This window comes from Schistocerca piceifrons, chromosome 2 (genome assembly GCF_021461385.2).
Source record: "Schistocerca piceifrons isolate TAMUIC-IGC-003096 chromosome 2, iqSchPice1.1, whole genome shotgun sequence".
Taxonomy (NCBI): Eukaryota; Metazoa; Arthropoda; class Insecta; order Orthoptera; family Acrididae; genus Schistocerca; species Schistocerca piceifrons.
Genome location: NC_060139.1, coordinates 945,043,452 through 945,056,179, shown reverse-complemented (window position 1 = coordinate 945,056,179; position 12,728 = coordinate 945,043,452). Strand labels below are relative to the sequence as shown.

Here is a 12,728-nt window from a genome sequence, read left to right as displayed (position 1 = left end):
GTCATACTATATTGTATATCTCATAACGTATGTTTAGTTGTTCTCAGACGTTCTCCCAGTGTTGTACGATTTGAATTCAAATTGCAATGTTCCTTATAACGTGGCTGTTTTCACAAACTTAGTTTTAATAATCGCTCCCTCTGCGGGCAATGCCTGCTCTTGGTAGAATTCGTTTCTGGCTGTAATTTCTGGGCAGTGACATTTGGATGTTGTTTGGTAGTCACTACTGTAATCTCTCGCCTTCTTCCTTCTTCCTTCTTCCATCTATTGTCTACTTAAACAATGCCCAGTCCAAGTAATTAATAGACTAAGCAAAGTCTTTTATGAAGATTTGAGAGAAGAGAGGATTACAATCAAATGGTTGAAAAGGCTCTCAGCACGATGGGACTTAACATCTGAGGTCATCAGTTCCCTAGACTTAGAACTACTTAAACCTAACTAACCTAGGGACATCACACACCATGCCCGAGGCAGGATTCGAACCTGCGACCGTAGCAGCATCGCAGTTCCGGACTGAAGCGCCTAGAACCGCTCGGCCACAACGGCCGGCAGATAACAATCAACTTTCAAATTTACTTAGCATGTCATGTTGAGATGGCTCCAGTTCTTCTTGTGTAGAGGTCTGATTTTTGAAGCTGAAAATCTCTCATCAGGTCCTCACGGTTGGTTTGAGCTAAATAAATTGGAAGACAGTTGTTTCAGTATTTTTTTACGTAAATATATTTTCCACTGATTTTCTCACATTTTAACATATCATGCAGTATTTTGATTTTTCACATTAACTGTTCGTACCGATTATACAAAAATACGTCCGATCACATCAGAGGCAAACTTACGACTTTCACACTTTATGAAAATAACAATATTCCAAAGCGTTTACAATTTTTCTTAACAAACGGATTCCTAATAGTTTTCGTTACATCATTAATTTCAATTATTATTTCATGAATAATCCAGAAATAAATATGGTAGAGAGCACAGGATTGCGCAATTAATAATTGAAATTTTAAGTGTGCTTATAATTCGTAATTTCAAATGTTTCTAAAAAAATTATTTAACTGCACATTCATAAGTAGTAAATATCGATTATAACATTGAAACTAAAATATTTTATAAAGTAATTCATTTTCATAAATTTTAGCCCCTAAGCTTACACACTACTTAACCTAAATTATCCTAAGGACACACACACACACCCATGACCGAAGGAGGACTCGAACCTCCGCCGGGACCAGCCGCACAGTCCATGACTGCAGCGCCGGAGACCGCACGGCTAATCCCGCGCGGCGACAACTACTGTTGAGGAAACGCAATGCTAGAGGAGTATGTCCCGTTACACTACCGGCGGCCGGTGTGGCCGAGCGGTTCTAGGCGCTACAGTCTGGAACCGCACGACCGCTACGGTCGCAGGTTCGAATCCTGCCTCGGGCATGGATTTGTGTGATGTCCTTAGGTTAGTTAGGTTTAAGTAGTTCTAAGTTCTAGGGGACTGATGACCCCAATTGTTAAGTCCCATAGGGCTCAGAGACATTTGAACCGTTACACTACCACTATCCTATACCACGCGCAATTTTTTTGGCAACGTGGAACATGGCGGAGTGTTGTTCACTTTACTTTATCTGTGGTCGCGCTGCCTGTGGCACTTTCTCTCTCCGGGAGCCTCGGACTCTGAGGGGAGGCCGTGGTGGGCGCCGACCGCCGCCACTTATCGCATCAGCGCTCGTTACGAGCCACGGCCGCCCGGCCGGACGCCGGGGTCGGCAGTGTCCGCGGGTACCCCACCGGCGGTCGCGTCGCGTCGTGTCGCCTGCGACAACCGCGCGCTCTCACCATGGCGACGCTGGGGACGCTCAAAAGGGGCAGCGTGCAGATCCAGAGGGCCGCCATCAAGGCCACAGGTGGGTCCACTCGCTACCAGCTACCACGGGATCCGCCGGTTTCCGCAACACCATTCCACCACTAACACGAGCTCGAGTGCATCAGCACCAGTGGTGTAAGGGCATGGAACAAATACGTGAGGCTTGTTTTTGTGTCATCAGTCTCCAGGTATCAATGGAGATGCTGCACCTCGTTACTATACACAGGAAATTAACCACAACCAACCGATTCAATTTTCACCCAAAGAAGTTACGTTCGTAGCGCAATCCTATCCGTCATGAAATTACCACACACTGGTTACTAAATTCATACTAACTCTCTGTAAAATCTTCCCGAAAAGAATAGCTGAGGGCTGCTTTGATGATTACACCACATGCTTCACGTGGTCAACTTGGTTTACGCAAAGAGTGTAACTCCACAATAATTTTGATAATTAAAATAAATTACATCGAAACGCAATTTACAAAAGAAAATCCTCGAACTGGTTACTATCGTCTTACTATTAACCTGATAGGTCAAGCACGTGGTACTGGTCTCACAAAGTACACCCCACGTGGGTTGAACATAAAGAAAAGTTGCAATATTGAAAAATATTGTCAAGACGAGACGTTATAATCTCACACACATTCGCATTTAAGATTGATGATCTTAGTTAGAGTTACGCATCATCAACAAGTGGTTCCACTTTACTCACAAAGTAGTCACAAATCAACTACTAGAAGATATTCTGAACTTCACACGCGAATTACACTGTGTTGCAATTTATGATAACATAAGATATTTTAGATCTAAACCTGAAATAAAGGTGATTAAATTTTCAGTTAGGCTGAACTTAAGAAATCAGTTGTTCTATGGACTTAGTAGAGACGCGCTTAGCCGGAGATCTTACCACTTCAGACGCTCGCCGCGGACAGACTGGCCTGGGCCCCTACTGAGGGTGCTTCACAGATACAAACGGAAGTGACCAGAGAGGCAGCTTCCCATACCAACATGACACGGGATGGACAGGATCATGCCAAGAATAGAAAGCTCTTTGCTTTTAGAAAGCGTAGCTACCTGTTCCGACGTTGGTCCTACTGTTCTCTAGCAGACAGGCTCCTTTCACACAGAAGGGAAGGGGGGTGACAGTATCTTTTCATATACAGTATATAAAAGAAACCGGATGTAGGTTCCGTATGAGACTATGTGACATGAATTACATATAAACTGTGTTTTAAAGTGTAATAGCGTGACAGATCGTTTTTGATTATGTGTAAAAGTAACACGTTCCACTGCTCAGTCTCCTCTCAGATAGAGTCAGAAACACCACAGTAAATTTAGAAGAGGAATTTATGCCGTAAATGACAACAGATTTAAGAAATTAACATGAAAGGAATCCAGCAGAGACGTTTCAATACTTTTCTCTATTGGTATACACTAAGCCGACAAAAGTCATGGGATACCTCCGACTGTCGTGTTAGAGCTCTGTTTCCCCAGTGTAGTACACCAACTCGACGTGGCATAGATTCAACAAGTCGCTGGAAGTCCCCTGCAGAAATAATGAGCCATTCTGCCTCTATAGCCGTCCGTGACTGCCAAAGTGTTGTTGGTCCAGCTGTTCAAATGGTTCCAAGCACTATGGGACTTAACGTCTGAGGTTATCAGTCCCCTACACTTAGAACTACTTAAACCTAACTAACGTAAGGACATCACACTCACCCATGCCCGAGGCAGAATACGAACCTGCGGCCGTAGCAGCAGCGCGGTTCCGGACTAAAGCACCTAGAACCGCTCGGCCAGAACGTACATGATCGTTTGGCAGTCAGGTAACAGGGCAACCACTCAAAATGCAGTCCAGAGAGGAATGGCGGAAAATTATCGAGGAGGCGAAGTCCCATCCTGGGATGTAGTGCCAATGGAAGAAGGATGATACCAAAACTGATTCCAGAATATGTACGATGGAAGACAATGCCCAAAAACTCAAATAGTGTTGTGATTACTCTACGTGAGCGAGGTCATTTTCCTGCGTAGGGTGCTGTTCTACTTCGAAATCACTTCATTTCATAATTTGGTGGTTAGCTAATTCCGACCCCTTGGGCGTCATGAAGCTGCAAAATGGTTCAAATGGCTCTGAGCGCTATGGGACTTAACATCTGAGGTCATCAGTCCCCTAGACTTAGAACTGCGTAAACCTAACTAACCTAAGGACATCACACACATCCATGCCCGAGGCAGGATTCGAACCTGCGACCGCAGCAGCAGCGCGGTTGCGGACTGAAGCGCCTAGAACCGCTCGGCCGGCCGGCGAAGATAACAAGGAAAGGACCATGTCTCAACGCAAGTATAATTAGTAGTCTAGCATCGTGTACGAAGTGACCTCTTGATTATGTCCCAAAAATGTCCGATAGGATTCATATCGTGCGATCTGGTTGGCCAAATCGTTCTCTCGAACTGACCAGAATATTTTTCAAACCAATGGCGAACAGTTGTCGCCCACTGACATGAGGCACTGTCATTCATAAAAAAATCCATCGTTGTTTGGGAACATGACGTCCATGAACGGCTGCAAATAGCCGAACATCCAGAGGACCCAGTCCATTCCATGTAAACACGGCCCACACCGTAACAGAGCCACTACTAGCTTGCACAATGCCTTGTTGAGAACTTGGCTCTATGGGTTCGTGGTGTCTGCACCCCACTCGAATCCTACCATCAGCTCTTACCAACTGAAATCGGGACTCATCTGAGCAAGCCACAATTTACCAGTCATCTAGGGTACAACCGATATGGTCACGAATCGCATCGACCGTGTGCTGCCATAGCTCGTTAATGCCCAATTCCGCCTACTCTCCTAACGGATACGTTCGCCGTATGTCCCACAATCATTTCTGCGATATTTCACGCAGTGTTGCTTCTGTGTTAGCAACTCTAAGCAAGTGACGCTGCTCTCGGTCGCAAGTGAAGGCCGTCAGCCACTGCATTGCTAGTAGTGGGAGGTAATGCCTGAAATTGTTTATTCTCGGCACGCTCTTGACAGTGTTGATGGCGGAATATTGAATAACGATTTCCAAAATGGAATGCCACATGCGTCTAGCTCCAACAACATTCCGAGTTCAGAATCTGTTAATTCCTGTCGTGTGTCTGAAACCATTTCACATGGATCACCGGACTACAAATGACAGCTGCGCCAATGCACTACGCTTTTATACCTTGCGATGCGATACTACACCATCTGTATATGTGCATGTCGTTATCCCACGAGTTTTTGTCACTTCTGTATATATTCCGTTCAAGGTTCACACTATCGCATGGGGGTGGACAGAGAATCATGCCCCTATGTTCTCAGTTATTTGTTGGATGTATTTTAATTTCTGTCCTCCTCTACAGTTTTTACCCTTTACATCTTCCTCTGGTACTATGGAAAATCGATACGCATGCGATAGCTTGCGCTACACTTGATATTCCAAAACGCACACAAAAACTGGATTTTCTCAGGGCTAATACCGCGGGTTCTGCTGGTGATGGAAATATAGGGTCAGGTGTTTTCGATAGCCCTCGGGCTAGGGACCATTTCAATACTCGACAGAAGCATCGTCTTACTGTAACTGTCCGACAGTACAGGGTCACTATCTGAGTATTACACACTTCCTTCAGCTTAGGCAAATAAAGCAATTCGATTGGTTGTTTTTCCATTAGATGCGGTCTACGGTGCACCTTCAGAGATTTTATGGACGCTCCAATTAGTTCATGGCCGATTTTTCCGTAAAACATGGTTTTCGAGTACTAAAACCAATCCTCCGATTCCCGGATGGCTATGCACAGCAAACAGCTGATATTTTTACGATATATTTCTGAGATCCCGATTCCGGCAACTTTGAAAATTTTCTTGATATCTTTATCCGTTTCCCAGAAACAGAGCTTCAAAGTCATCCTGCTTGTATACGTAAAATACGAACGTAAAATCCGGTATGACGCGAAAACTTAGCTTATAAAGTGACGTAGCAAGGAGAAATATGCTGTAAAGCGTCTCCACTATCATCCGATGGGTTCTGAGAATCCCACGTTGGAGCAGTGAGGTATATGCAAAATGTTTCTGCACATAAAATCCGGACTGAGGTGTAAAGGTTTGTAGATTTGCGATTTTTCAATTTCACGTAAGTAAACTATCAAAATTTTGCTGACCCGTATGAGTGACATGCCCTACTGTAGAAGGGAAAAGAAGGGAACCAGCGGAAAAAAGCTGTTATTGGAGCACGCAAAAGGCGAATATGCTCCCGTTTATTAAAAGACACTGACTGAAAATTGGGGCACCAGCTGCTTCATCTACGTTCCTCAGCACCGTAAAAAAAATTCTCAAAATTTTTTGGTGTGCGAACCTATTCGCGCTATGTTATGCGGAGAGAAAAGGAGCCAGTGGCAGTGCGAAAGAGGCGGAAAAGTAATAAAAACTGAAAGGTAGTATATGATGATTTTGGTGCAGAAAGAGCAAACGAGACAATAGCAGTGTGAGAGAAAGACAGCGACACAATGGCAGTGGAACGTGGTTGACAGTGATAGAACAGTGCTAGGAAAAGAGTGAAGGAGACAGCGCCAATGGGAGAGGGATAAAGAGACGGAGAAAGTGGAAATGGGTGAGAGCCAGTAATAGTGAGAGACAGAGACAATGACAATGCAATGACAACGAGGAAGAGAGACATAGTGACAGTGGGAAGAGACAGCAGCAAAGCGAAGGAATGAAGTAAGAGAGAGCAAGAGGGGGACAGTAACAGCGAAAGGAGACGGAACGAAGAGGATGTGTCTGTGAGAAAAGGAACAGTGACAGAGAGGCACCAATGACAGTGAGTGGTTAATGAGTGAGAAAGGTCAGGTAGGAAAGGATGGGTCTAAGCGACTTAAAGCGATGGACTAGTGGGTGTGAGCGAGTTAACAGTTGAGGGAGCTTGTGGCCGTGAGAAATGAGTTGCACATTAAAAAGAGCGCGAATTTGTCGCATGCCAGAATCTTTGGGAAATATATGAAGGTGCTGAGGGAGGTACGCGTAGAATGCCGCGGCTGGAACGCAGTTTTTCAGATTCTTTTAAAAAACAGGAGCGGATTCGCTTTTTGTGTGCACCGATAGGAGCATTTTTCCTCTGGTTCCCTTTTGTTAGAAAACATATCCTACCATGCTGTCGCTTCTTTCCGGCTGTGTTTCCCGCATGTTCCTTTGTTCACCGATTCTGCGGAGAAGCTCCTCATTCCTTATCAGTTCACCTGCTTTTCAAAATCCATCTATAGCACCACATGTCAACGACTCCATTCATTCCTTTTCCAGCCGGCACGGTAACTCAGCGTGTTCGGTCAGCGGGTTAGCTGCCCTCTGTACTGAGTTAATGGATCAACGACGAAGTGAAACGGGTGTCTTGCGACGTCCGCCCCAAGCAGATACAAAGAACGAAGACGAACAAAATGAGATTAAAAAAAAAGTGGTCAGCGTGACGGATTGCCCTCCAACGGGCCCGGGTTCGATTACCGGCTGGTTCGGGGATTTTCTCCGCTCAGGGACTGGGAGTTGTCTTCATCATCATTTCATCCCCATCCGGCGCGCAGGTCTCTCAATGTGGAGTCGAATATAATTAAGACCTGCACCAAGGCGGCCGGATCTGCCCCGCAAGGGACCTCCCGGCCAATGACGCCAAACGCTTATTTCCATTTTTTTTTTTTTTTGCCAGAAATGCCCTTTACCTGTTCTAGTGTACTTTTTATGTTATCTTTTCTTCGCCTGTCATGTGTTATTTTCCTTTCAAAGTGGCGAATTCCTTAACTTCGTAGTCCCAGATTTCGATGTTAAGTTTATCGCTAAGTACTTTTCTATCACTCCTCATTACTTTCGTCTTTCCTGGGTTTACTCTCCAATCATATTCTGTACTCTCTAGACTGTTCGGACGACCTAATGCGCTAAATGGACGGATTTTGGCACGATATCCCTCTGTAGACATCTAACAACTGTACCAATCAATGTGAAGCCGAATAATTTCTTGCGTATGAGCTGGAGGTGAACAATCGTGTTATTGCCTTGCTCAGTTTGTGCTCTTCCTCTTTTATACATCATCCATTTTTCCTGCGATTATAATAGTTTTTTTTTGTCTGTACATGTACATGACACCTACCGATTTCCATCCCATTCAGGTAATTTCTTCGTGATGCGTCTTTTTTTGTCTTAGGGTGTATTTCAATAAGAGGTATACAGAAAGAGTCAGTGCACTGTGCATACTCGTTTCGCAGTCAGCTAACAGGGCAACCACTCAAAACGGTCCGGTCAACGAAAACTTTGTGCAACTACCAGTGTAAATTTTTAATGAAGATTGTATGGAAGTCCGTGCCTTGAAAATAGGCATACAAAGACTGTAATTCTATAGCTAGAAATTTAATCGTATCGGAAAAAAATGTTGAGCAACATAATTCGTTCATGTGTTTTGCGATGGTTCTGTACGTAAATATTCTCAAAACCATCTCATTGAAATCTTCCATTCCGCTTTGTTAGTATAGTTTTATATTTACCTTACGCAGACTGTATTTTCGTTGATAAATTTGACAATATGTGCTGTATTTACGGTGTTTATAAATGTTAGGGTGATAATGATTTATTGTTTGTCTTTATTTCGCCTCGAAGCCCAAATTATTTTAAGACACAGATAATTACATATTTTAGCCTTATGATACCCTTCTATAGTGTCAATTTTCCACGCTTTGGCTCTAGTGCAATTATATACCAATAAAGCTTGAGTCCACAGATTTATGAGGATTTACTTACATTAGACTTAAACTGGAGAAAAGGCCCTTCAGAAAACATGAGTAACATTACGCACTTTGGGCACCACCTCGCATATTTATCTGCTCTTTAGTATGAACATAATATTAACCAGCCCTAGAAAATCGCGGAGAGATTTGGATTTGGGCAACACTTCACTAACATAAATTATTAAACCGGTTACCATAAATTATTAAACCGGTTCTAGTGAACATGTTTCAGCTAACGGCGAACAGTCCACATTCGCAACAGATTGAAACTGTGCGCCAAACCAGGCATCGAATACGGGTTTCTGATTTTGGTGAACCGGAGAACATTTTTTTTTTTTTTTTGCGGTGTCATCGAGCGCAATACGGACTTAGTTCTTTCGTGTTTTTCCTTAATGCAGTCAGATTATATTGTATCCCATCGTCTGGACTTTTAACTGTGACCTTCCTTTTTTTGTTTTTCAATTTTTCGATACCAACAGGGCTGCTTTAAGGCCGAAGCGACACGAGATGTTTCCTGAGACACGAAGTTGAGAAGGATGACGTAGGCGCCCATGTGCAAAATTTGTGTGCAGAAGATGTCATAATTAATGGATTGAAGTCTAGGATATCAGAAGCAAAAACGTTCCACTAAACATGGGTCTGGAAATTTTAGAGATAAATTTTAGACAAAACTGCGAACGTGTGGTTAAGAGCCACCACCGATTTCCGTATCAAATATTGTCCTGGTAAGTACAAATGCATTTGAAGTTCAAAGTTTTCTATAAAGTTCCCCTGTAATTGGGTTCAAATTTCACCCAAGGCTCATCTCAAGAAGAAATATAATACTGCTTCGCATATTACGTGTGACAGTTTGTTTCCGACTTGTCGCCCTCACATGACTTCATTAATAAATTCGAATTATCTTAAACTTTCGTAGTCAACGCTAACAAAGGAGCAAAAACACAACATGTGGAGAAACATTCACGAACTCTGCCACTGAAGGTGCCTTGCAAAGAATAAAGGCGAAACGTGTATGGCACAAAAATTGTGTTTCATTCAGTTGCAATTAGACGGTTCCAATGTAAAAATTATCAACATATCGTAATCGAATATGTCTCTTTCTACTCGCACACAAATTTTTGTTTTCGTCTTCAGTTCTATACATAAAATTGTTGATCATATTGATCGATTTTCTACTTTCATGAAGAATGTTCTGGAATTTAACTACTTGCTAGTTTATTTTCTTCACATGTAACTTACAATTCACGCAGTTAAACAGTGTCCTTTTTTTAACATATCAATAAAAGAATTGCTTTTTAAATTTCTGTCCCACTCTTTTCCGATGGAAAGTGAATAGTAAATCATAAAATTACATACTTTTATTTTTTATGTTCATTTTTATAAATAGCACATTTTCACTGAAGCTAAAATAATGCTTCTAGTTCTTTCTGCTTTCGTAAAGCTTCTAAAGATCTCAGAGATTACACTAAATAGGTGTAAAATCTGCAGTTATCACTAGAATAAGATTAAGAAATTTATTTCTGGTGCAGAGGATTGTCCATGTAGTACATATACGCATCAACAAGTTTTGCATCATCCCGGTATGTCGGGCAGGTGTGTTGCTATCGTGACTGTTCTGGTGCCGATCGGAAGGTCATCCCTGGCGTTAATTATAAACATACACACAGTTACCATGAGCGCGGTTTTTGGGTAGAACACGCAATCGAATGGATTGAGGCATTTCATTTGGAAATAAAGCACTGGTAGGAATGCATTAGAAACGTCGGTAGAACGATAGAGTGCATATCTATGATGCCATGAAGGTCAATCGCTACCAATTATCGGGTCCGTACTATCACGTAACACGTAGAAAGCTTGTCAACCATGGAAGTTGCTGGACGTACGCTCTGCACTCAATTGTGGTACGGACATGGAATCAGTTCCAACTGACAGGTAGTGTTGAGGACTTGCACTGTACAGGCCGCCTACGTTTGACAGATGCACAGGATGATTGATATCTATAACTTTTGAGTCAAAGGAACCATGGGATGAGTGCTCAAGAACTGGATTCGGCGTTCGAAGAAGCTACAGGACGTCATGTATCGCATCAGACGATTAGGAGGCGATCGCATGTTGCGAATTTCCATTCCTGATGACCAAAGCGAGCACCAAGTCGAACACCATACACACAGTTACAGACAGGCAAGGAATCATGAGAATGGACGCCCCAGACTGGCTACGGGTGTTTTTTCCCTGATAATCTCGGACATTGTGTTTGGAGACAACCCAGCACAAGTGCAACAAGGCGATTTTGGAGTGATGTTCTGGGGTATGATTACATGTGGCCTTCGTGGTTTTTGAGGACACTATCATTGCACATCAGTACAGGGACGAGATTCTGCAGCCAATAGTGGGCCGTTGCGCCAAATTCTAGGTGGCAATATCTTCTTGATGAATGATAACTAGCGTGCTCATCGTGTTGTTCTCGTGAACATGTTCCTTCAGTATTCTAGAAACACCAGAACGGAGTGGCCTTCCTGTTCCACAGACAGACTCAATCGAACACATGTAGGATCATTCAGAACGATTTGTTTTTGGATGTCGACATCGATCAAGTACTGTGCGCGACTTACTCAGAATCACCTTTATGAATGGGACAATCCGGACCTGGGCTGGCTTGATGATCTCATCGCTGGTACGTCAAAAAGGATTCAAGCACGCATCCGAGCAGGTGGACGTTACACCACGTATTGATGTTGCTCAGAAGGGTGATCTCGACACATTGCAAATGAATATATACGCATGACTCAGACCCAGTTTTTTTTTCTCTGCCATGAATTCAGGAATAAAAGGATGATGCAAAACTTCTGTTGATGTGTGTATCTTAGGATCAAAATAACAACGCTTTTCAGGATCATTAGATTTAGATTTATTTTTAAAGGCCTATCCAAGAGTTCAACAAAAGGCAATTAATGTCTGGAACGTGACCACCCAAGTTCCGCGTTAGTTTCCTGTTATGGCAAACAACTTTGTATGCAGCGTACTACGAGACTAGGCTGCTGAGTGACAGGTTTCATTCAGAGGGGAAACAGTGCCTGAAAATGGCTTCTGAATGTCAGCTACACCGTTTCCTCGTACAGCCAATTAACAAACGAGCTGCCATTTCCCTCTCACCGTTCTACCGGATCTCTAATGACTATGCGTTTTTGTAAAGGATACCGTTCTCGGAAGTGACTCTGCTTGTGACGTCAGCGGCTGCGTCCATGGGCATAACAGTTAATAGGAAAAAACACCGCAGGCGTTTACGAATGTGCTAGCCACCTCATTTTATTTTTAGCACGTGCACTGATATTTATTTCATAGTGAAAGTTAACTAATGTCTTTCTTAAATCAAATTAAAAAAAAGACTCTGAATCACATGCAACTGATATCTTCATTTTTGCAGTAAGCCCTGGTGAAAATCGCATCTGTCTATAAATTACATGAGGACAACAACCTTCACATGTGCAACGGACAAAAGACTCGTTTGTCTCAAAGATAAATAATTATACATTACTGTAAGGCGAGTAAATGCAATTAAGGGGGCCGCAATGCCAAAGAAACTTTGATGTGTAATGGAATTTGCCCTATAGACGAACTTCAGTACAATGCACATCTTTATGCAGTTTGTGGAATCTGAAACTAATTATAATCAAAAAATTTGACCTCTAAACACGCAAGAGAGAGCTTTCCTCTGAGAAATCTGTGAAAGTTGATCTGGAGCGGGTATTGACGGTGTTGCTACATTTTTCGCTATCTGGCGTTCAGATACTTCCCCAGATGCGATGAAAAGTCACATAATACAAATTAATATTCTTTATGGAGTGAAATGTGCCAGCTATTTATGAGTTCCGCTACAGTCAAAGGGATGATGCAATCATTAAGTGGCCTGTTGTAGACTGTGAGCTTATGGAACCACGTGGTTACAAAAGTGACAAGGAAGATTTTAAAAGATACACGCACACTGACACCATATTTGTTAATAGCCTGTTCTATCAGAAAGTGTCTCTTTTACGGAATATGCAGACGAACGTTGAGCCTACCCAATCAACATCGAAATTAAACCGAGTACA

The 12,728-nt window shown here is 42.9% G+C and overlaps 1 protein-coding gene across 1 annotated transcript in view; it reads left to right on the top strand.

Moving 5' to 3' along the window:
* Positions 1 to 1,782: 1,782 nt before the first annotated feature.
* The window catches only part of LOC124776011, a 317,506-nt gene continuing 306,560 nt past the window's right edge, over positions 1,783 to 12,728 (top strand). The window contains exon 1 of the mRNA XM_047250853.1: positions 1,783 to 1,898. Coding sequence (XP_047106809.1) covers positions 1,832 to 1,898 — 67 coding nt within the window. The 5' untranslated portion in view covers positions 1,783 to 1,831. The remainder of the gene's footprint in view (positions 1,899 to 12,728) is intronic.